This window comes from Temnothorax curvispinosus, unplaced genomic scaffold, assembly GCF_003070985.1.
Source record: "Temnothorax curvispinosus isolate PA1 unplaced genomic scaffold, ASM307098v1 QBEX01014574.1, whole genome shotgun sequence".
Classification (NCBI taxonomy): domain Eukaryota; kingdom Metazoa; phylum Arthropoda; class Insecta; order Hymenoptera; family Formicidae; genus Temnothorax; species Temnothorax curvispinosus.
Genome location: NW_020224354.1, coordinates 209,368 through 234,559, shown reverse-complemented (window position 1 = coordinate 234,559; position 25,192 = coordinate 209,368). Strand labels below are relative to the sequence as shown.

The 25,192-nt window shown below is 39.9% G+C and overlaps 1 protein-coding gene across 13 annotated transcripts in view; it reads right to left on the bottom strand.

Annotated features, from left to right (window-relative positions):
* Nucleotides 1-25,192, bottom strand: part of LOC112464784 (disks large homolog 4) — a 252,670-nt gene that overhangs the window by 94,920 nt on the left and 132,558 nt on the right. For all 13 annotated transcript variants that reach the window (XM_025031972.1, XM_025031974.1, XM_025031980.1 and 10 more), the window contains one exon: nt 21,522-21,557. In XM_025031972.1, the coding sequence (XP_024887740.1) occupies nt 21,522-21,557 (36 nt within the window). The remainder of the gene's footprint in view (nt 1-21,521; nt 21,558-25,192) is intronic.

Below are 25,192 nucleotides of genomic sequence, written 5' to 3'. Positions count from 1 at the left end.
GTAAAAGCGCGAAAATATTTGTAAACTTATCGGCCTTATTAGCGATTAATAATGATCAAATGTATATAGAAAAATTAGCCTACAATTGTATTTTAGTGGATTTATTGGAATAAATTGGTTTCAAACATGAATAGAATTAGGCTTTTCTGTAAGATTAATATAAATATGGAATATTCTTTAAATTACTTTGCAATAATTTTGATTTCTTGTTCGATGTCAATTCTGTTGGCAAAATTATTTCATTTAGTTTTACCAAATTCAAAATTCAGCATTTTCTCCCTCTCTTTTTTTATTTCTGAATTATTTTCTCAAAATATTGCAGACATTTTCGATAAACTTGCCTAAATAGTCGAAATATTCTGGCGGACACAATACAAATAACCAGTCCCTTATTTGCATGTATTCCCTTGCATACGGAGATCGGAGTGGACACTCTAAATGTCTGCTGCTACCGTGTTAAAACTGGCTGTGCCGGGCTCTTGGAAAATACTTGTTAGAAATACGTTTGAATTTGCTTCGCGATACAACGAGGAGTACAGAAGTTCGCGAACTTCGAGCATCCCGAACATCGACCGAGCTACAAGGTATCCGCTGCTACAAGACGCTTAGTTCATGCGGCAGATACTTGTGTCACAAGTACAGTCTTCCTCACAGCTTCAACAACTCGCAACAATTTCTACAAACTTGTATCGATTGTTAATGCACGGTCACCAATAAAAGCACGCATCGAACTTTACATTTTAGTCTTGAGGATAATTATTTTCGCATGTTATATCGCGTATTATGTTACACTTAAGTTAGTGGCGTATCTACAAATTTGTGACAAATTTTGATAAAATTATATAAAAAGATTTTCTTTTCTGTTCGCTTAAATCTTAAATTATAAAACTAAAAGAAATCAAAATAAAAATCTGTATGTTTTAGTCCGATAAAATTTGTAAAATGTTAAAAATAAAACAATATCCTTTTTCATTTATTTCTTTTAAAAAATTTTTTAACATTGCATTTTTAACTTATCATTTACTCGTGCTTAATAATTATACTACTGATATAAATGTAATGTGGAAAATTTAAAAAATGTTAACATTTTTAGACACCATTTATTTTTCCGTTATACACCCTACATTTTGATGTAGAATGTTAAATCTGCAGATGTCAAACTATCTAAAGGCTCTCTTCAACGGATGCCGGAGCTACGAAAAGAAGGCATTTTTCTCCCGAGAGAAACAATGGAGCCTGCTTCAAAGAGTCCGTCTGCAAAATCCGTCTAACCTTCTCCCCGGAGAGCAGAGATTTTTGTCGGGGCTATTTTTTCGGGCAATGGGTTCATATCTCTGGCTAGATTACGCGCGTTAAGGCCGGGGAGCTCGCTGGAGACTGAAAATGGACGGGCGAGCGTATGCCGGGCTTCCGATGTCGAACGAAAGCACCAACAAGTGCGGCGGCTTATAGTGTAGCCGGTCTCTTTCATCCGCGTCATTATTCCGGACTTAAAGCTTCCGGCTAGATCGTGTAGCGGTCGTTCGCTCACAACAATGAGACCAAGCCCGATATGATCTGCAGAATGACCGCGATTAACGTTGCACGCGCAACACTCGTCTATTTGCGATTTAATCGCGACATCGATTAAGCCACCCTTGCTTTCTCACGTTAACAGTAAACCATTATTCTGTTATTCTCTTTTTTTATTTCATTCGTATGACGGTGCTGTAACAGAATAACATATGCCAGATATATTTCAGTCATTTTTTCATCACTTATTCTTCGACAAATTTAAATCGATTAATGTTTATGTAAAGTTAAATAGGTATATTCATTATAATCATTAAAGTTTAAACTTAAAATTTTCGTTCTGTCAAGTCTGGGTTATTATTAGCTAACAAATAAATTTTTGTTATTTATTTTTGTGTCTAAATTTTTATCTTAATCTTCTCAGTCACGTGAGTAATTGCTCCTTCCTTAGATAACAAGATTAAATTAGTAAAGTTTATAAGCAGATATGAAAAAAATATATATATAAATATAACGATGCCCCTATAAATATTATAATATTCTGTAAAACATCTGATACAGGCTGTAGAATATTGATAATTTTCAAAGTGGCGAGAAGCTTTTCTCCGCGCATTCGAGTATAAAGGCTTAAATATATTATCGTAAGAGGGGAAAGAGAGAAACAAAGCCGATCAAAGTGCAGATTACTCTTCGTAAGTTTCCCTACTCGAGAAGTTCCGACGATCAAAGATAAAGGTCCCGAGTGCATTTTGCGACGTCGCGAGAGATGTGAACGAGGGGAAAGGAAGAATGTCTTGTCTGACACAAAATGTATGGTGTAGGCAGCCTACCGTGAAACACTCCATTCAATGGCGTTTGGGTATCCCCAACTACGGGGATGTCGGGGGTGCACGAGTTACGCGACTTAACATCGAGCGTGCAACACACCGAGAAGCTTTGTCGGATAAGGTTTCCCTTGATCCGAAGGAAGTTGTTCGGCGAACACATATTCTGACAACAGCGATGATCAATAGTTACCGTACTTGGTAGATATACATATCATATAGCGTAATTGTATATATATATATATATATATACCCGTTTCAAATAAAATTTCGTAATCTCCATTTCGCATGAAGATTACGAAATTTCGTCTCTACGAGGCAAAATCTAATTAAAGTAGCAATCACGCGCGATTATTTACGAGTAATTTTTCTGTTTCTTCGTACTTTCGTAACATCTTACTCACTTGTGAGGCTCCGTTTGTGTTTCAATTAACTCTCAGTTACGTTTCAATTGAAACTAAATTACGATCTAATTAGCTCTCTTCGAGTTTTCAACTAAATCTGAAATAGATTTTTCTTTCCATAGCAGTATGAGGTCAAAAAACATCTCACAGAAAAATATCAATTTCGTTATTGGAGCGATAAAAATGTTTCATTAAAGCTACAAAGATACAGGAGTAAAGTATATTGAACAAATTAGTTGTGTATTGATTTTGGTATTAAAATATCCTGATCCCGAATTTATTGTTCTCTATTTAACTTATTAACATATCTTACTCTTGTACGTGACGCTAGCAACGCCACATTCTTGAACTTTGTTAACTTAAACGCAACAAAAGCACTAAATTCTGAATTAGGATATTTTAAGAGCATATTAAATTCTAAGATTATTTTAATGCTAAAATCGATATAATAACTAATTTGTTTTTTACTCTTTTATCTTTGTGGCTTTGTATCTTTATGTATTTTTCATAATTTTTATGTCCTTTTTCACCAACGTCGTTTAACTTAAATCTTAATTCAATTCACCCTTTGTCTCTTTCTAACAGTCTCCCTTAAAAACAGACAAAGAGTGAATTGAACTAAGGTTCAAGTTAAACGACGTTGGTGAAAACGGGCATTAATGTTGTTTCGTGAGTAATAAATTGCAAAATAAAGTATATCATGAGTATTTGATTGAAGAAACAGTTTAATGTTATACTTACATAATTAACTTTTTATTTTTACGGTTTGCTTTTATGCAGTTACGGTACATTCATATTTCACTCTCTCTTTGAAGTATTTTAGAGCACAAAACTAGCACAAAAATTCTGGCATATCGGTTTTTTGTTTACGGTATTTTAAACGTGTTTTCAGGAATGCTATAGCTTAACGTAAAGGCATTATCCTCACTTTTGATATTAATTTCCTGCAAATGAATAGGAGCACAAAATTCGGGACTAAAGCAATAAATTAGCACTTAATTGTGCCGTATATCCGAACTTTTTTTAATGGTGAGGGTGTTAGGTTCGCAAGGTAGAGAAAAGTTTTGTTTTTATAAAAGTTACAAAATTCAATTTAAACAGTAACCAATTTTTTCAAAATGTAACAATATTTTTTTAAAGCTAAAATTTCATCAAATAAAATATATTACTAACCTCTTTTTAGCTACACAACTCTTTTCAAGTGTTGTGATTATAATAACATACAATTCATTATTTAGTCTGACGTAATTTTCAAGTTTTTATTGTTTTTAATGATAAATGATCTTTTCGTAATAATGTATGTGTCAAAGATTGCAATGTATTTATAATTCATTAAAAGTTTTATAGTGTTTATTACAGAAAAAATAAAAGAATAAAATTTTATTTATTAAAACTATATTATAAAAACAAAAATTTTTTCAAAAAAATTAGTAAATACGTTAAACATTTTACAATTGCATAAGTACCATAGAAAGTAGATTTTTGTATAAAGATAAAAACTGTTTACCTAATTACTTATGAAAAAAATAATATTTTTAAACGTTTTCCCTAATAATATTTACGCGATCTCTTGAGAATCCTGCTTTATGGTACATCAAATGCAGAGTTGTTCCTTTCCTTTTCTAAAAAGGAGATGTGAAGTTTATTGTTGCCGCTTTTCCGCGATGCCGATTGGTTTTCTTGCTGCGCTTACTTCATTTGCAGCTGTCATTGTATATTTTGACAGTTGTGTATAATAGGGTTAATAGTGAAATGTTAAAGATAAATAGCGCGCGCGTAGCGCGCGTCTGTAGTGTCTAGTGTTCATAAAAAAATTATTTGTCTCAACACACGTGATGAACGAGACCTTTCTATCGTAAAGTAACAAGATCGGTGGCGTAAAATTTAACTTCAGTATTTCAAAGGCGCGAGGCCTGAATAGATAAACTCGGAAGCATTGTGTAGGAACTGTTTACAGTTTACATTATGGCATAGTGCACATAACAACACCCTGGTTCATCTAATCTCGCGTGCGCTCGACAAGGCCGTCACGGGTACAACAAGCTATCGCTGTCGATTTCTGCGATACATCGCGCGTTTCCCTCCCATCGTACACCGATATCCAATTACAACGAACACCACGCGCTCACTCGTGAACATACGCGTTACATCTGCGGGTTATATAAGCGATACTCTCGTGAGACGTGCGGCCGCGAGCTAGAAATAACGCGCATTTGAGAGGAAACGCAGAGAGCGTATCCGGTAACGACAACGACAACGACAATGACGACGACGACGACGACGACGACGACGACGACGAAGACCCGCTTTGCCTCTCGATTGGTCGTCAATCTATCGAGTCAATTAACGGCAACCTGTTCGCTGGCTGCGCGTTTCGTAACGTACACTCGGACGAGCGTGGAGGGCGTTGTGGAATTAACTGGACCGTGATAACCTTGATAGCGCTATCATTAGATATAGCGCGCCTCGACTAGAGTAGATATATCACGAAGATTCCCCATAAAATATTTCCCATGAAATATAAATAGTAGGAAAATATTGACGATAATAAAATAGAATGAATGAAAAAAGTTCTTTGATGTAAAACAGTAAAGGAAAGGTCAACGCGAGAGTCTAAACATATAGTTATATAGATGCATAATTGTTTATGATAATCATAAGTACTACGAAAATAAAAGATGCAAAAAAATATCAAATGTTTCGAGCTACGTCGGAATTATTTCTTCAATGCTTTACGCAAATTACAAAACGCAGATAGCATTAACTAAGGGTGAATAGAGTTTACAAAGACTGCAAAGACATGAGGAAAAATGACAAGATATATTTATATCTTCGCACTATAACAGCGATATTTGAAATTCAGTGATATCGGTATCGTGGAAATAATCTTTCGTTATCAGTGAAGGTTCCGTTCCACGCGGGACTTTATTGACTTGCTTGCTCGATTTCGCTTGTAATTCATCATTTAATCTGACACAACGGCGAGTCGCGTGGCGGCTGATAAAAAATCGAACAATCCGCTTAAGGATGTGTCACGTAAGCGTCCCGAGAAGTCACTCCGTGCAAACATCGGCACCGTGTACGTGTATGCGTTTGTGTGCGAATATTGGCTTACGAACACTGCGTGTCTCACGCAGCGTTGAGCGTTTGTTGGCTGACGGTGATGGTTTTGCGAGACTCTCGGGGAGTTCGCATTGACTTAGGGTTGACTTAGGATTCTCAAAGCGGCTTGGACCGTGTCAAGATCGGGTGCCAGTGTAAACTACACGGCGCAGCGCTCGGTAAAGCCGGTTAACGTGCCACGACTTTTCCTAAGTATAACAAATCTGTGTAAATCGCGCAGAAACATAAATTTATAGACCAGGAGAACGGTCGATTTTGTACACGTTGGGAAGCTCAAATGATTAGAGCTATCGGTGATGTTTCATATACTTGCTGATAATTAGAAATCCGAAATATCACCGTCCGATTAGTAAAATAGTAATTATCCGAAATAATTGTCCAATCAGAAAAGTCAAATTTGCGAATTTATTGATTTAAACCTCTAAAGTAGAGAATTAATTATAAGGCACAAAATACCAAAATTCAATAAAATTGAATTTACACATTTACTTATATCTTTTTATGTATACACGGGACTACTTTAATATCAAAAGTGTATTTTAATTTAGATAGTAGATTCGCGAGTATTATTAATAGCTATCATTATATTGGAATGATCCTGGTGATCATCCTAAATAAAGAGACTTCGCGCGTATCTTCTTTTCCGTCAAAGCTACTCCCTTAACGGCGGAAAAGTCGACAGGTGTTCCTACGATCTTGTTTATGTCTCAGTTTTTTTTCCTTTGTTTCCGCTCCTCTGTTCCTTTCTTTCATTCCCACCCTTGCTTTCGCGCAGCTATTCGACGCACTCTTATCGCATGAAGCCGGTCGTGAAGCCAGCGAGAAAAATGGTTCTGCGATTTTCCTCGCTCGCGTCTCTTCCAACTTCGTCGCGACGGTGTTCTCCTCCTCCTCCTCCAGCTGTTTTTGCGAACTGTTTTTCCTTTTAGTGTGCTACTACTCTCCGTTTTTCCACCATCCGCAAAGCTTTTCCGCGAAACGTTTCGTTTCGCGTCGCAACGGCGCGTTATAGAAAAAAATGTAATAAATGGCTTCTATTCGTTAACCGTCATAAGGCTGGTAGAATAGAAGCTTTTTCTGTCTAAACACGTTGACATTTCCAGAATAAATATGAATAAAAAAGAAATGCGTGTGATTCGTAGAACTCTCAACAGCAACAGGAGAGTTAAACCGATGTAAATTCAGTAACATTCATGCATGCCTGCGTAACATTTGTGCAAATATTGTTTCTGTATTATAACCGAGAGAAATACTGCACAATATTAACATACATGCATTTGTCAGTCCGATTAATTTACGGTAATATACATCGTTTCGATAATTCACCGGTATTCGACAATTTATAACGCTCAGAACGAAAACACCGCACGATACTCTTAAGTATTCATAATCCACCTCGTTCTAGCTCGACGCGAATTATTCAGCGGGCCATACTCATATAGACCAAGAGTCATCTCGCCATTCAATTCAATTTCCGCCGTTAATTAACTCAGTATCCAATACTGCATATAATTGGTATGCGAGTGCTTTACGAGCTATTGTTCTTTTAAATTGAACAATTGAAAAAGGTGGATGCGAGGATAATACTCTTTTTTTGTGCGTCGCCTATATTACGTAACTATTATAATATCATGAAAGCAATAACCGCGCATTTTTAATATTCATAAATAAATTATTCTATTGTCAAAAAATTTCTCAAATTAAATTTATTAAAAAAAATTAAGTTAAAAATATAGATGTAATAATAAAGTTCGTAAACAGCTCATTAAATCTTAATTTTAAGATGCTTCTTGAATAGAATAAGTATAATATTGAATCGTTGTTAAATCTTGCACTGTTAAAAAAAATCTTAAATCGTCAATCAAAATCTTAAAGTAACCGATTGAGCACTCTTTAAAATTTGTAGAGAAGCTTATGCAATTATATGTGGTCACGTTGGTAAGAATACTGTATTGTCAATTAAGTATAACGCAACTTCTGTATGCGTAACTCGTGCCTCGAAGGCTCTTTCGAAAAAATCCCCGAGTTGAAACACGTGAATGGCAAATACAAGGCCATCATGATATATTTAGAAACTCGTTCTAAGTTGAAGAACCGATTATAGAATAAGGCTTACTACTTGTTTCATTCCGGTAGACAAAAGACTATTTTGGATACGTGATAAAGATGTACATCACTTAACTACGAAGAAACCGAAGATTGTTGGAATCTTAAATGAGAGTATTTTATCAGAGAGTATTTTGTATATCAATAAAATATCTTTAAAGTTTCTTAAGTTTATTATTAATAGAAAATTGGTTCGAAAATTATTTTTATCTAATTTTAGATATATATTCTCAAAGAGATGTTATAATGATTTCAAATTAATCAACGCAGTTCGGGCACATAATTATTTTCGACAAGTCGCAATTATTGCTGTTTGATTAATGAAAAGTCACTGTCGACATATGAAAGTTCGGTTCAATGTAGAATGACTCACCGTGTCGAGATTGAATAGGCTCGAGACCTTCTTCAGAATCTGCGACTTCTTCTTCCTTCTGGTAGTCATCTTGCTGTTGTGCTATCGCAGTTCCACTCAGAGCGATGTTTTATTAATCCAATTAATCCTGTCGCTCAAATCGCATCAAGACACATCATATCTTTCTCGTTCTTCTCATAAAAGACACGAAACTGCACAGCAGAAAATAGGCGCACGGTCGAATGGATAATGTTTGTGGTTTCACGGACTGCGTGCGAAAGACACGCGGAATTTATATCTGTTTGATTCCCCGCAATCTTTATGATTGCGCATAAATCTTGGTTTAGTTACATTTTTTGTTTACGAGGAAAAGAAGATTCCTCATTCGCTGAAGTTGCATCCGCCGAATTGTTAATGAAACATCAAGTCTCGATTAAATAATTAGCTAACTAGAAGATTTCTTAACAACAAAGCAAAAATATATCTTAAAATTATTAAAACGTATTCTGCTATTTCTATTGTTATTACAATATTAAATCGTTCACATCACAATAACTACTCGTTTTTTCACTGAGTTATCTATTATCTGCTATTCCAGTTTAATAGGACACGTGGATTTCCCTTGACGTTACAGAACGCTACTGGATTCTTTAAAATTCGAGGACTCTTCGCACGAGCAGCGATTTCGAAATGGTTTGAACACGACGAAACGATACGCGCGATAGTATCTACTCGTGTTTCTGGTTCCGAGCTCCGTCAAATGTCGTTCCGTAAGTGGGTTTTAGTCTCCATTGTATCGCGAGGGTTGTACGACGAAAAAAGAAGCGATAGCCGAGATGGAGAGACTCACGTGTGACTCACATCTATAGTTTTAATTGCCTCGGTGGCAGGTGTACGAGCCGAGGTATCTAATTTCGGTGACTGTGATGCGAAAAATGGGGCACATCTGCTCAAACTTTGAATTTTATTCGATTACGTATCCACGTGATGAAAATTTTCACGTATCTTTCAGCCACGCAAGCACATCATCGTTTATTTTAATTTAATGCTTAACGTTGAAAAATAATTATTAATGGTTATCACTAAATCATAATAAACGAAAACCAGATTACGTAAATAAATTCGATGGCGATGTAACTTTTCACACGGAATGATTATATCTGAGCATTTTCTCGGGCGATAAGCGTAAAAATACGCCCTACGCACCTGCGTGTTGTACGACCGCCGCGAGTGACCTAATTGATAAATCTCAGGGACGACAGATCGCTCCACTTCGGAGAATTAATCTGAATAGCACACGTAAAATTGTTTCACAATGCTCTAACGCTCAACCGACGATTCTTCGGCGGCGAAATCGATTATCGCTTGTCACGGAGCGATATTATGTTACGTAAGTAAAACGAAGCCAATGTTTCGTCCTTGCACGTCATCGGACAAAGCGTTTCGCGGAATGCGTACGTTGGAAAACTTGAATGTAACGATAATCAAAATTAATAAATTCGATAATTCTAATTTCAAACAATCGATTCTATCTGTTAAAAATGAGCGCGAGAGCCATTTATTTCAATATACATCCTTCGTTGCTTTTATACAATAATTACTACGGTTTAAATGTAGATGAAACGTGTTGCGCTCACGCGTGAGAGAGGTCTTCGAACGGAAACGAGAGGTGACCGATTTTCGCGGAGCGCGCGAGTAAAGGTTAACGGACGATCTCTTGTTAAAGAGAATGTACTCTCTTTCGATTCGACCGGCTGAATTGCAACGCCCGGGGCGATCGATCAGTGAAAGTGCGCCGCGAATAGTCATCGACGCGTCTGTCGACAGCGGAGAAAAATCCGAGTTCGGACAATGATGAAACATCAGATATACAAAATAAAGTGTCAAAACAATCGAGTGAATTATTTCCGAAAAGGTGACAACGCGATAGTCATTCAAAAAAAAATAATCATTTAGAAATTTAGCAAATTTTAAATGAGATACAAAATTGATAAAAGTACGTGACTTTTGAAACGTCGGTTTTCACGATTGTTACTCTTTGTCGAATAAGAACTGACTCAACTGACACATATGATTCTTCGTCCACATAAAATCACTGCACGACACTCAAGCGACGAGGAAAATGAGATGCGACGAGTTAGCGAGGGACAAATGCGCTAGAAACCTATTTGCTTAAACTAGCTCTTTACAGCAGCGATGTTCATGTTTCGCGTCACGTTTCCGCGTTGTCCGCAATGCAATTGAAGTGCGATTTGCAGCGGAAAAATTTCCGGCATACCGAGTGTCGGGGAACGGCGCGTCGTAACGTGTATTATCAATCGATCGATCGACGAATAAATCACTGTCTCTAGATTCTTTAGGGCCAGCGATGTTGCATTATGCAATGTGTTTCCTTGTTACGTTCTCAGAGAGTATTCTTGCCTCAAGAAACTGACTGCATACGACATCTAGAAATCACAACTACGCATCTTAGCAGTGATTGTTTCAATTATCTTAGGGTTATTTTAGCGATCATTAACGATATATTGTTTTTTCGAGCAAATAGTAAAAATAATATCATTTATTACGCAATCGGTAATTAGAAAGTATAAATAAAAGATAACGAAAATTAAAGATATCTTTTACCATTCTAAATATTTCTTATCTTTGACAGTGAGAATAACGCAAGATTTCTTGTCTGTAATTATACCATAAAATGTAAGTACTCATAGATAATTAACAATTACAAATTAACATTTATAAATAAAAGAAAAAATGTGTGTGTATATATACACATTTTTTTGTATACACTACCGTTCAAAAGTTTGGAAGCACTTACCTTCTTAAAAAAAATAATAGTAGCGCCAATAAAATTCTTTAAATAAAATTTTTCCTTGGAAAATGATTAGAAATTAATAATACTGTGTTCAATAGTTAAAACACAGTAAAGTTTCTCATATGTGACGTTTTTCTTTAAAACTATTGGCACCATTGTTGTTTTTCAGAAGGTAGTACTTCTAAACTTCTGAATGATAATGTATATAGACACACACACATACATAAGTTTTTCAAAAGAATGGATCAACTCTATTTCATACAAATTTTTTAATTTTAGTACCAGAGCACGTAATTAGTTCATAACTCCAGCAATTTTTTATGCTGTTTATTTCACAGTTCGATTTCAGAGAGGCTCGTATATTACATGTTTTCGTGGAACGCGATTTTCTCGAAGGGTTTCGGGACACCGCGTACATGACGGCCGTGTGCCAGCGTACGCGCGTGCTCGTGCGTGCGCGCGCTGGAGATCGTAAACAGGTTGTCTATCCGTCTCACTCCGACACACGAGGGAGCGTATGCCCGCCGTACGGCAGACTGTCGCGACGAATAGCGTTCGCGCGCGTCCCGGGAAAACCCCACGATCTCACAACGGCCTCCATTTCCACGTGGACGTCCCACGCGCGCGCGTATTTCCCACGAGAGGTGACTCCGGCGTTCGATCGGAGGGGGAACTATTGCACGCGTTATTATTAGAATCGCACAATTGTTACGGCACATATGACTTATCGTTGCGTATGAAATGTCATTCCTAATAATTATCAATTTCCGAGAAAACGATGTACGTAATCCTAGAAAATCAGTAATATTTCTCGCATATCTCGGAGTAAGAAGCCACTTTCGTGATATCATTTCTGTCATAACCAGTCATAACTCATATATAAAATGTTCATCTTTATTCCAGTAATTTTTACCGATTTAAACATTACTGAGAATTATATTTTGTGCCTTCATTTATATGTAATAATAAAGGCACATTTATAGAAATACAAAAAGTCACGTGTGTCAGTTCTTATTAGACATAAATTTACAGTCACAAAAACGCGATAGAAAACAATCAAATTAGCTTAAATTATTTAATTTGAAATTCAAAATCAATATACTTAATATTTCACTTTTGAAATTTACTAGATCACTCAAAATGGATTTTTCGAACGAAAAGATAGAAGGAAAATACAAATAGAGTTTACAGTAATGAAATATACCGAGTAAAAACGGCTTGCAAATTAGACTGAGCAGTGCTGGAAAATGGAGGTAACAATTTTCAAAGTAATTTAAAAAGTAATTTAAAAAATAAATAAAGTAGCAGCGAGGACACACTTCTGTCTAAGTTAGTAACGTGATGCAACTTCAGCTAGCATTTTTCCCTTCCCTCTCTCTCTCTCTTTCTCAACAATGACATTTTCCTCTTAAAATAAAAGCGTAGCTCTGCATGGAGCACACGCCCTATGAGAGAAAGGAATTTCACCGAATTAAATCAACTTTCTAAGTGCACACACAGAGCACAGAAAGGCTAAGGAAATTACATAGAATTCATCCCAATTTGCTAACTTTACGGAACGTTAAGCGCCGGCAAGCGACAATTATGAATATTATCAACGTGTATTACGCGTCGTCTACGTAATCCACGCCGGGGCTGCATTTACGATAATTTGTACACGTTGGCCGACGGTTAAGAGGAACATGTAGTTCCCACGAGAAATATGCGGAGCGAATTAAATCCACTTTTGACGGAAAATCTACCGCCCCGTACATTACAATCTTTTTTCGGAGCATTAAAATTTAGCGCTCCGAAAAGTGCAATAAATATAAATAATGAAAAATAATGCGAAAATACTCATTTTCCGCGCGTCTTTCGTAAAATCGTAAATCCGAACGGGCATAGCCGTCGACGATTTTCCACGTTCTACCTGAGAGATCTGCTTTCCTCGGACGATCTTTCGACGACGACGTGAGACGACGCGGCGTCACGACGGCGGAGGAACGTCGAGCCGTCCCTGATGCACACGCGAGTCTCGCATTCCACGGCGGCGAGCACACGCGCGCACTGGCCACACACACGCAAGCACGCCGCGCACACAGGTGCACGTAGCGATGCACATACACACGCAACACGCGCGCGCGCGCACTGTAAACAGGTTGCACCTAGTCCCCGGCGCGTTATACTTCGGCGATTCCGTATGATTCGCACGGCACGATACGATACGATGCTCGATACGATGACACGATATGACACGACGCGATGCTCGCGTAAAACCGCGAGCGAGACTGTCGGAGCTCGGAGTTCGGAGCCGCGCGAGTCGCGTAAACAGAACGCGAGCGTCCTTGTCCCGCTGCGCCGTGCACCTCCTTTTGCCGCGTATCCTCCCCTTTATCTTTCTTCCTCTATCTGTCTCTCTTTCTCTCTTCGCGACTCGCGCGATCGCGTTATTCTGACGCGTGATTCGAAAGGCGTTACACTTCGCCAGACGCGTGGGAAACGGCGGAGGGAAGATCGGCGATTACGCGGCCACGCCAAGCGTACGCGCGAGCACTCAGAGATCACTGCCGGTCGGTAGAGGTTAGGTTGGACGCGCTACCTTCTCCTCTATCTTTCTCTCGCTGCCTTTCCTTCCCTCTTTGTTTCTGTCTCGGCACCTTCGACACTGGCGTGGCGGAGTCGCAGCGGCGAATACAAGCGGTTTCGCGTCACCGCCGAGTACGCGCGCTCGCGCGCGCGCACACACACTCGTGATCTTCGCACCGGCACCCGCGACGAGATGAAATCGACGACGCGAACGCGACTGCCGACTCCGCGGGCGTGCTGGAAACGACGGTTTCTTTTTCGGAGCGGAGGAACGTCCGCGGCCGCGGCGGTGCGCTCGTTCGTCGATCGCGTACTCGAAGTCGGCCGCTTGCGGCGGGACGGGCCTCTTCGCTGCTGACGTCACCGGCCGACCGAACACCGGCGTGAAGCTCTCCGCGCTGCACGCACGGGTGTGCGCCGAACGTCGCCGGAGACGCGCGAACCTGCACGATCGGCGGAAACCGTGATCCTACCGCAAGACCGTCGACGCGAGCATCGGCGCCCCGCGTCGCACGAGTGTATTAAAATTTACGTGAATTGTTCGCGGAAAGAAATATATATTGGAAGCTCGAAGCTTCCTGTACAAGCTCGACCGCTTGTACAATGCTTTAAATATATAGTTAATTGCTCCGCGGAATTTCTTGTGTTAGACAGTAGAAAAATTAAATAATCCTGAGATAGATTCTTTAGTAATTTAAGGAAAAAATGCTTATATATATTGATATCAAAGCTATCGATTGAAAAAGACCAAAACTCATGGTCAAAATGTCGTGACGATTATAATTAATAGATGACCAGTTGAATAAAATATCTTTATTAATCCTGAGATAAGCGAATTAGAGTGTTGGAGATGGAAAACAGGAGCAGAAAGAAAAATTGTTGCACTGTAATAAAATATAATTTTTATACGCGATAGTTATCCATAACTTATATATTTGCACCTCTTATGTGACAGTGGGTCTATTAAACGAGATTATTGAGAGATATAATAGTGGGCGGAAACATATGCGTGAGTCAGAACACCTACATGGAGACCCTTGTTTCTTTTTGAAATAATACGCGGGTGGTCGACACCTCTGGAAATATGAGTTAAAGTATTCTTTTAATCTCTCTTGCCTCTTATCTCTTTATCTCTACTATCCCACACATTTTTATTGATTTCTCGACGCTTCGCTACAGAAAGCTCCTCATTTCTACTACTTATCGTTTCATCCAAATAGAATATTATTTTGCATTACGTTTAATTTCTTCTACCATTACTTTTCAAATTTAATTTTGAAACGGAGACTCCTTTGACAAATTTTTCACGAAGAATCGATGGTATATGCATCCTTGACAATCTCCAACCGGCAAGCTCGAACCGATGTTGCTGTTTCAGGAAATTTTACATAGATTTTCCACTCGATTTTCCATCTTAGATAATTTTATACAATAATCCTAAAAATGGAGAGGTTTTGAGTAGCGCGACTTTATTCGTCCCTGGTGATTCTAGCTCGTCGTGTGTAGTACACGCGCGAGACAAGAGTCGAAAGAGTTATATACCATGCTGAAAACGTAGAGCGTGACTTCAGGTTCGTGCGAGGTCGATCGTGAGAGAGCGAGCGAACGACCGACCGACCGACAGGACGGTTTTACGCTTCGGTTTCGTCAGGCATTGCGCGCTTCTGCGAATCGTGACTTTTTGCACGCGAAATTCAATGCACGAATTCCCGTGATCGTCGTAACACTGAATTCCGCGTTCCGTTCCTGTCAGCCGGCTCTCATTCTCCTCTCTTTTTTTTTCCTTTTGCGCGCGCGAAAGCAAGCGGCAGTACCGTGTTGCACAACCGCAAGGGCACGGTACCGGTTCAGGGTCGGACGAAGCTTTTATCGCGAGCTTTTATCCGATTGAGCGAATCCACTTTCTCTATTATATCGGTCGCTTTTATCCGCGTTCGACTTGTCGCACCGTGGCGTGGGGTGGATTTCGACACGGTAAACGTATCGAAATTCTGTGCCGAGCTGTGTGTGTTTGCAGTGGAACGTAGGTAAATGCGTGCAAAATTTACAGAACTGACTCCCTTAGGCTGTTTATCGCAAACGAGAGTACATTAATACGCGATTGGTATGATTCGTGATCATACTAATCGCCATGACTCGGGAAAAAATACAGATAGGACTCGTGTTTCGAGTCGACAGCCGACTAGCTGTATATCGTCAATAGCAGGAACCAGTTTTTTACAGGGTCACAGGGCATTCAAATTCTGCGAGCCCGCTGAGGCGTGCGAGTGCCGTATTTTTTTCGCGGACATGACAGCGATGAATAAAAAGCCAAGGAAATAAGATAAAAAGAATAAAAAAATCAAGATAAAAAATGTATTATAGATGTCACATATTTTATCTTTTTTTTTTTATTGTATGATTATCCAATCTTCGAATTGAAGAGAGAGATATAATATGAATTAGTGATTTAAACCAAGGACACAGAAAATGTCGGCAATATATTAAAAATGAGTTGCAAAGATTTTTCAAGTATATCATTTTTTAAATAAGTTTAAGTATACTTCGTACAATATACGGTTCTATACGATAATAATGTGGCATATCCCAATTTACGCGAAATCTAGCAGAGAAAGGGGGGGATGGTGTGTGATGTAACAGGCGGCGTATCGCGGAACAATGGCGCGCTTAACTCGGATTGCAATTTGCATTCCGATATAACGGCGAAACTCGCCGTCGATCATAGAGTATGTTCCATCGAGACGAGTTCACGTTATCACGGTGTTGTTGCGGAAGGATCGTTTGAGCGAACCTTTGAGGTCCGATCTCCTCGCGGAGGAAATTTCGTTGATCAGCGGGAAATTCAGGAACGAGAGTAGCCCATGTCGCATATAGCGGACGACACGAAATTGAGGACGGGACGCTGCGTTGTGTCCGGCCAATTAAGGTGAAAGGGTTGTGTCCGGTGACCTCTGACCGAATTTCATATCGCAGCTGCGCGAAATTGCCTCGAAAATCTCTCGCAAGGTTTCGGGACGTTTTAGCTTTTTTTATAAATTGATCGTACAAAAAAAAAACCAAAACAAAAAGCACAATGGAACGCACCGTATAATGAAAATATTTTTGACAGCAATGTTAAAATAATATATTCGAAGCGCTCCGCGCTTGAGGTAACAGCGGGAACGGCGTGAGAATATTGGCTGATATTTATCTACAATTTGCAGTTTAAATAAAAGGGCTTGAGCACATAATATTTTGTATTAAATTTTGCATTTAATGTTTTTCTTTCTTTAATCCTAAACTTAACAATGTATCCCGTAAAGCACCTGAGTCTTTTTATGAGTTTTATTACATTTCCTTTTTATATATTTTATTACTATAACATTTTTTTTTAAGTTTACAACTCCACAAAGTTCGTTCTATTTACAGGATTTATAAAGGAATTCTGTCGTCAGTTTAAAATTATTCTTTAATATCCATCGAGTTCGGCACGTTGCATGAAAAGAAGAATAACGCTGTCGTTCAAAGCTGCAGGTGACACCTGTAAGGATCTATGATCCATTCACGTGCGCTCAGTCGATAAAAGTGCAACGATCGATTCTACCGGGCGTGAGCCAAAATGTGTGACGCTGGCGTGCGGCGCGAGTTGATTCGAAATTCATAATTAATCATAGAACACGCACATTTACACAAATTGACAAAGCGCGTCACGGTACTAAAATCGCGACGTTTACTTTGACAAGCGACGATGCGCATGCATTATTCATACACAGCGAAGTTTCACGCAACGCTGGAAATGCAATAACACCTTCGCCTACGTAGTGACACTAACGTTTAATTAATGCGTCTTGTATAATTACAGACGGTTTGAAGCGATTTCACGGGCGAAAGTGCAGAAGCGACAATGTATATCGATTTTCTTTCGTCTTGTTGATGTGTTATTGTGAAATTGCGATTGTAGATTACAGGAGCGACCGAAAATCTCGTTGCCTCCAAAAAGAAAAAAATCACGATACCTATCACAATGTTAAAATATAATCTGAAAAAATTGTGATAATAAGTGGAGAAATGGAAGGAAAAAGAGAAAGGAAAATTCGAAGATATAGTTAACAATGATGTAGTTAAGACATCTTCTATGCTCCTAATTAATATGTTGACTAATTAATGTATGCATATTTCTATATTTCTCGAATATTATATTTGCCGAACAATTAATAGCAAGTCAATTGCAAAATAAAGCGTCAATTGTAGAGTATACTGCAATTTACACAATTTTTATCGAATACACTTGAGAAAGCTGTTGTCTAAAAAAGGAAAAACAGGGAGATGTCGATGTAATATATCAGAGGAGCAAAGTCTCGCTTTGTTTGCCATTTATTTTTTGAAACAAGAACACCGCGGTTTTCCAGAGAGATCGCGTGACGTCGTAATTAGCACGTGTGCTGCGGACGGTGTCTCGTTCTCTTTTGCTTTTTGTAGAGATTCGTGCACTCCGCCTGGTCCCGATGGTCCCGGCAGGATCCCTCACGGTCCTGATAATGAAAAAAAAAAAGAACCAAAACAGGAACTTAAGCGAGGAGCTCGATCCTTTTTGTAACCTGAATGCTTCTCGTAAAAAATGTAGGAAAATGAAAAAGAACGGAAACAAAGTGAGAGAAAGAAACAAAAGAGAAACATAAAAAGAAGAAAAAATTATCATCAAGCCATGGAGTCCCCAGTGTTAGGGGTGTGCAACCCTGTCCAACTTTAAAGAGCGTATTGCGGAAATGTTACCAGGAAGGCGAAGAAAGTAGTTTCCCGATTGAGCAAGACCAATTCGCGAAATGTCCCGCAAAATTGGAGCTTACGTCAACAAAAGTCCCGTCTCGCGCAATCGCGTAAATAAATAAATCTAAAATTCCGTTTATCGTTGAATCGTCGCTGCCTACCGCAGCGAGACTTTCCGGCAATGAGCTTCGCAGTTTGCCAGTGGTAGTTAAACCGTGACAAGGCGATTGGGATTCGAGAGAAAAAGCTGCGTTCGCGCGGGTAAAACAAAGAGAACTCGGAAGAAAAGACCAGGCCCTTTGAGAGACCTTCCACAAAGCGGGGAGGATGTGTTAAGAGCACAGAAAGAGAGAAAGAGAAAGAGAGAGGGTAAGCGAGATTTACCGGAGGGAGGTGAAAGGGGATGAAGTCGATGCGCGACAACAAAGGACGTTGGGCGATGCGCTTTGTGCTTCCGGAGAGAGAATAGAATCTCGCGAAGGGAGTACCGGATGACGTGGTGGATGATGCGTATTGTAGACATCCGAAGCAAGAAAGCGGCCGAAGTGCTATCTCTCTTCTTAGAGGTTCGAAGAGGTCATTGAAAAACAACACGGGGCTCACTAAAGTGCCTACAGCAAGAGAACTTATCAAGCGAGACACAATTTTACGTACCGCGTTTGTTGCGAGGTGATACCGCATTCACGATTAAATTTCGATCAACCACGACGCTGCGAACGCGTGAAAAATTTTTATTTGAAACACGACTTTCAAATGATTATTCTTTATTTTTCATCTTGCATATCTAATTTCCACAATTAGATATATTATAATTATATTAAATATTAACACTGATATTTAAAAGTCTCTATACGTTAAGCTTATCGTGTATAGGAAATTAGCATTACTCCCTTTATTGCAGCATTACAGATACGTTTTGCTCTTTCAAACTGATTGTGAGATCAGTCCGGAGCAAATTGTCGTGTGTGTCTACACCACGCATCCGTATGGCAAACTTGTTAATTGCTTATTAAAGCTCCAGAAACTGGAGCGGTGGAAAGCACCCTGCGAGAACAAGCAACAAATTTGACGTACGACAATCGCAATAGCGTTCTAAGTGTCCTCGGTGTCGGAGAGAAGCAACAGCAGCATGAGATACGGCATAGGCACCAAGATAGATCCGATTAGACGCCACGCTAAATCACATTCAACGCCGCGCCATTGTTAAGTGTCTCGTCTACTCTCATTGTCAGATTCCTCTCGGAGAGTGTTTCGCGGACTACATTGGATTATCAGGAGGATACCTCATAGACGCGATGCATCTGATACGCTCATCCAGCGACTCATCTACGGACTTTTATGTTACATTACGATCAGAAATTAATATTAAATAATAGAACCTATAATATAGGATGTAAAAAGAAATTGAAGATTTTTCTTCCTTTATGTTCCAAAGTATGGGCTCTGTTATTTACTACACAGAAAAAAAAGAAGTGTCAAAACAACACTTGTTTACTTGTATATACGTAAGAATATATAATCTTGAAATGAGATTATATTGCATTAACGGTTAAACTAAGAAAACTTGCTTGAATGAAGTCATTTATACAGTTAAACGAAGTTTTATATGGTTTAACCAAGAAAAAAAGTTGAAATAAAAAGTTGAACTTCTTGTAAGAAAATTATATATTCTTGCATATACATGCAAGAATATATATACACACAAGTATATCAGTGTTGATTTTACACTTTTTTTCTGTGTATATTTAAAATATTTATTAAAATATTTTCAAATTTCCTTCCTTCCCTGTCCGGCTGAAAGCTGAACAAAGATATATCAATCAGCCTGTATACGACGAAAAATCACGATAGTGATCAATTTTTCCGCGCGTTCCTTGCACATTAAATTCTCTCGCGTACTTATAACTCAGCAGACCGTTATTGCGTTTAATCAAGCAATCACGCGTCAGATACGGTGCATGCAATAAGGAATTAATTAATCTGCATCCATCTGCAAGCGCATTGTACGGGGAAACTCCGCAAGGGCGGGAAAGTGTCAACAGCAGTTGCGACGGTAGCACGCGGCGCGATCAAGAATCGATCGTCAGACTGCGCGTCGTGACGTTCTCTCTCTCTCTCAATCCGACAAATATTTTCGCAAGCCGCACTGCCGCGCCGGCATAAACGTCATTAAACATCTGCGTCCTCAATAACGGTGCGCGATATAGCGCGCACGTTATAACTATGTAGGTAACCAAACGACGATGCAAGAGCCCTGCAGCATGCATCGTTGTTGCCGTGCAAATCGCTTTTCCTCCCCACACATCTTTAGCTAGAACCAGTTTTAGTTACTCGCGCACATCGATTACTCGTAATGTAAATTACTTGTTTCGATCTTAATTACTTATTGTTAGTCTTAGAAAACGAGAAATAGAAAATCATGACTATATGTGACGGACATAAAAGTAAGATTCGCATTTTTTACTTTCTAAGATTCCTGGCGAAGTTAAAGAAGCTCTTCACATGTAAGTTCGGACACAAACCGATTAAATCTTATTTCAAAAACAAATAAAAAGTGCTGCATACTTTTGATGCGCACTTTCATTTGAATATAATGCATGGAAAAAAAACTGCACTCTTAACTCAATATCGAAACACACACTGAAGAACACGAGATTTTTTTACGTTAAAAACTTTGGTAAAAATGAACATATTTATCGCAAGCGTGTCGCAAAAAGGCTTACGAAAATCACAATGAGGACGGCAGAAGATTAGGGAGCCGTATTATAAGAGCGTGCAATTTGTATTCCACTGATTCTGTCGCTGCCCAGAAAATTTCGTACAACATACGGAGTCCCGGTGAACGAACGAACGAACGTGGCGTTTCTACGCGAAGCTAGCACATCAACATGCAAATTGCGAAAGGATCTCACAGAGTCAGCATGCCTTTCCGAAAGTAACGGACCAAATGTGCGGAGTGGAGCGTACGAAAGAGGAAGCGACAGAAAGGAAAGTCTTCAGGGAAGAGCGAGGCGGGTGTGTGTTAATGCAAATTGTACTTTCGCAAGCGTTTTTTCCAAGCATCGAGCGCTCACCTGGTCACTATCGTGTCCCTGCCAGCTGTCATGACTCTGTAACAGAAATAAAAAACATCCAGTCAGAGAAACGCCATTAACGATGAACTCGCAAAACAATAACGCTCAACGCTTATATACTATTATATTATACTATTACATACTATTTTACACAATATACACATATAATACATAATAATATTGTCATCGCACAACGGTTATTTTAATGTTCTTTTTAAGCGAGTATTACGCGTTTTACACGTTTATCTTAATAGAATGCTCCCGTTCGAGTTCGTTACCGTGTCGTCAACCATGTATTTTACTTTTTCACGAATGCATATAGGAAATGCACAGTGGTTCACTACTGTAACGTTACCTGTAACGTTACACTGCAACTTTTGCAAATAATAATCGCTCATATTATCGCCATTATGAAGACACATCGGCCCGGCGTAATACCATTTCGAATCTGTTGTGGTAGCGTGTGTATGAATAAACAGGTCGACAACTGGATCGTACCTTTACTTATTGTTAGTGCCTATATACTGGATTATAACTCAAAAAATTAAATAACATACGAATTTTGTTTATATTTGCGAAACGCTTCTCTTGTTTATTGAACTTTTTTAAAAATAAATATTTATTTATTTATTCAGAATTATATAATGCAATTTTCTTTTCTTGCGACGCGGGGAAGTACTAATAATTTAAAAGCCTTAAAAGTTTGTAGGAAAAATTTACATTATCGACGTAAACGTCGGGCGAAATTCACCGATTTCCGGAAGTCCTACGCGAAATGAACGCGGCGGAAGTCGCGCGAAAATAATATCCCGCGACAGGGTACAAATTCCTTGTTTATTGAATATTAAAAATAAGAAATGTTGGCATGAGCCAAACACGGTGACGTAGTCCAATTTTCCACTCCACTGGTCCACGACGAATCTCAGCAACATCAAGATTTATTTCTCGAAACTCGATGGTTCGCTCGCTCGCTCGCCAGCGCCATCATACCGATGGAAAATCGAGAGGAAAAACGGCACGCTAACGATTGCTTTCTCCAACGAGGTACGCGGCGTTTTTCCGTCAAACATGCGACATGACGGCAATGCGTTTCGCGATGTACACACGAGAACGTCAATTAAATATAAGAATCTGTTTTCGCGAGAGAAGGAAACCTTGGCAAGAGCCGGGGAGGTAGTAGCGGTTTTCGCATCGTATCCTCGATCATGAGATAACAGAAGGAAGGAAATTTCGTCTAGAATATTCTCTCTTCTTGCTCCTCGCGAGCAGAGCAGAACACCGTCATTTCCACCGTGCACCACAACGCGGGCGTTTTATTAAATCGATATGAACAATATTTCCGGCATTTTCCGCGCATAGGAGCTCGTACGTCGTTTTTATTGCGGCGAACATTCGATCGCGCCGTAAAAATCTCCATTGCTGACGCGGCACATTTTCGCAGCCGTTAAATAATAACACGAATATTTATTGAGGATGCTGATTGAAACGGAGCTATTTTCCAACACGGCTGGTCTGGGTCCTGATTTGAGTAGCGTTCAAGCGTTAACTTTTCGATTTAGCCGGCAGCAACGCGATGGTTGCATTGTGTTGCGAATGTGAATCTGGTAATTATTATGTTTAACGTTACACAGTGCCGATGGAATTTTAAAATATCTGTAAAAGCCGGGCAAAAAATATAATATCAAAAACAATCCATTCACATACGTTTCCCTTAATGCATTTACGCATACGTAGATGCATATTTACGGCTAGTTACAGTTGTACATTTCGCGAAATATAATATGCGGCACGCATCGTACAAGCGCGTATCGTAGCGTATCGTATGCAGCAACGAGTTTAATTCGGACCATTTCCATTTTTCATAAATAATATATATTATATATAATCGTAGAAATACAAGAGATATAACGCAGCATCCCCTGTGGACGTGGCGTGACGCGGAAAGAAATGTATTTCGCAACTATTGTTTCTGCTGCAGGAGAGCCTCGTGACAGACGAACAAACGGAGAGACTGAAATCGGGACGCGACGTATTTATAGAGAAGGATTTACAAATCGACTTTCCGCGTTTGTTTTCAATAGGCAATTCGCGGAACATTTCGCGGCGCAGTGCCTCCGGTGATTCCGGCGGTTCATTAAATAAGCGCAAATAATACGAGGGAGCGTATAGACGGCTATTTTATCGGATGTGGAGGTCAAGCCGGTGCCGGTCGGAAGTATAGGCGGCGGTCGGGGGATTAATGTCGGGCCGCCTTGTTAGATTTATGACAGCAATATAGGCGTCACGGAGGCAACGTTGAAAACGTGCCCCGTGTACTTCGACTAACGTTTTGTTACGACGCACGTTCGATATACACGCCGCGAGAATTTATGGAAATCGCGCGTCCTGTAAACAACCACTTTTTACATATCGAGTTTCTTCCTACGAAAACGGAAACCGGGCTCATCGTCATGGAGAGATTAATCATCTTATTGTTAGTTCGGAGTTTTATTTTCGCGTGATAGGCAGATACTCTCGTGATAAGAGAAATAGAGAAAAAAAGATCGATGCGCGTGTTGGAAAACAAAATCACGTTGGATCGATAAGAGAATATTGCTTCGCGGGGAATTTTTCGGCAACTGCTTTCTCTTTTGCTATGAAAGACGATTTGTTGAAAATATTTGGCATTATTGATGAAATATATTTCACAGCAAGAACAGATCACAAATGCCGAGGCCGAGGCCGCGGCTTCTCGGCAACACGAGTGATGGGTAGACTGTGACGAGGCACGGTGGTATGTTCGCCATGTATCAATTCGCGAAAAATCGTGCAAACAGTATTACGAATAAAAGAGACGCGACAACGCGACGTTCGCGACGTAATAAGTATTTCTTCCCTATGCCGGAGATCGAACTCCGATCAAACTCCGAAATTACGAAATAGCGCCGGAGCTCGAATCGCGCTTAAGAAAGTGACGGAGACCGCCACGAGACAGCGAAATAGCGAAGGAATAACATTTTACTCACCCCACGGTCGCCTCGCCGTCGCCCGATGCCTCCCAGGCCCCCTCCTCCCCTTCACAGGCCTCTGCCGTTATCGCATTTCCGTCCACTCATTCACGAAAATATCGTTCACGCACGAAAATATCGTCGCTAATGATCGCGCGACGCTTTGCACGGCGCTCCCGGTATTAATCTCGCGACGCGGCGCGTAGTTGGTTATACAGCGATAGAAGAATTACGACGGAGAAGCTACGAGAACGAAACTATACGATCCGCTCGACGCCCGTCGATCAGTAATGTCCCGCACTCCGCAGGTAGACGCTAAGATGGCGGAGAGAATTTCGTGAAATGCACGGCTAACTTCACTCGCCCGGAGCAACCGATGCCGACGCGAAGACGCTACACTTGCCTCTCCCACACCTGACAAGACTTTTCGCACTTTGAATGTAATGCCGAGCATGCCGAGATTACTTTTACGTGCTGCGATATAAGCGATATAATTCGTGTATCATTCTGCGTTACAATCTGAGAGCGGTAATAGGAGCGCGCGGGGCGCGGGGTAACGGCTTCTCGGCAACTTGAATGGTGGAGATGGAGTGGGGGTAGGCTGTTTACACGCATCACCGAGCGCGCGCTCGGCGCGCCGTGCCTAGTCACTTTCTCCCCGTTCGATCTCCACCACTCGTGTTA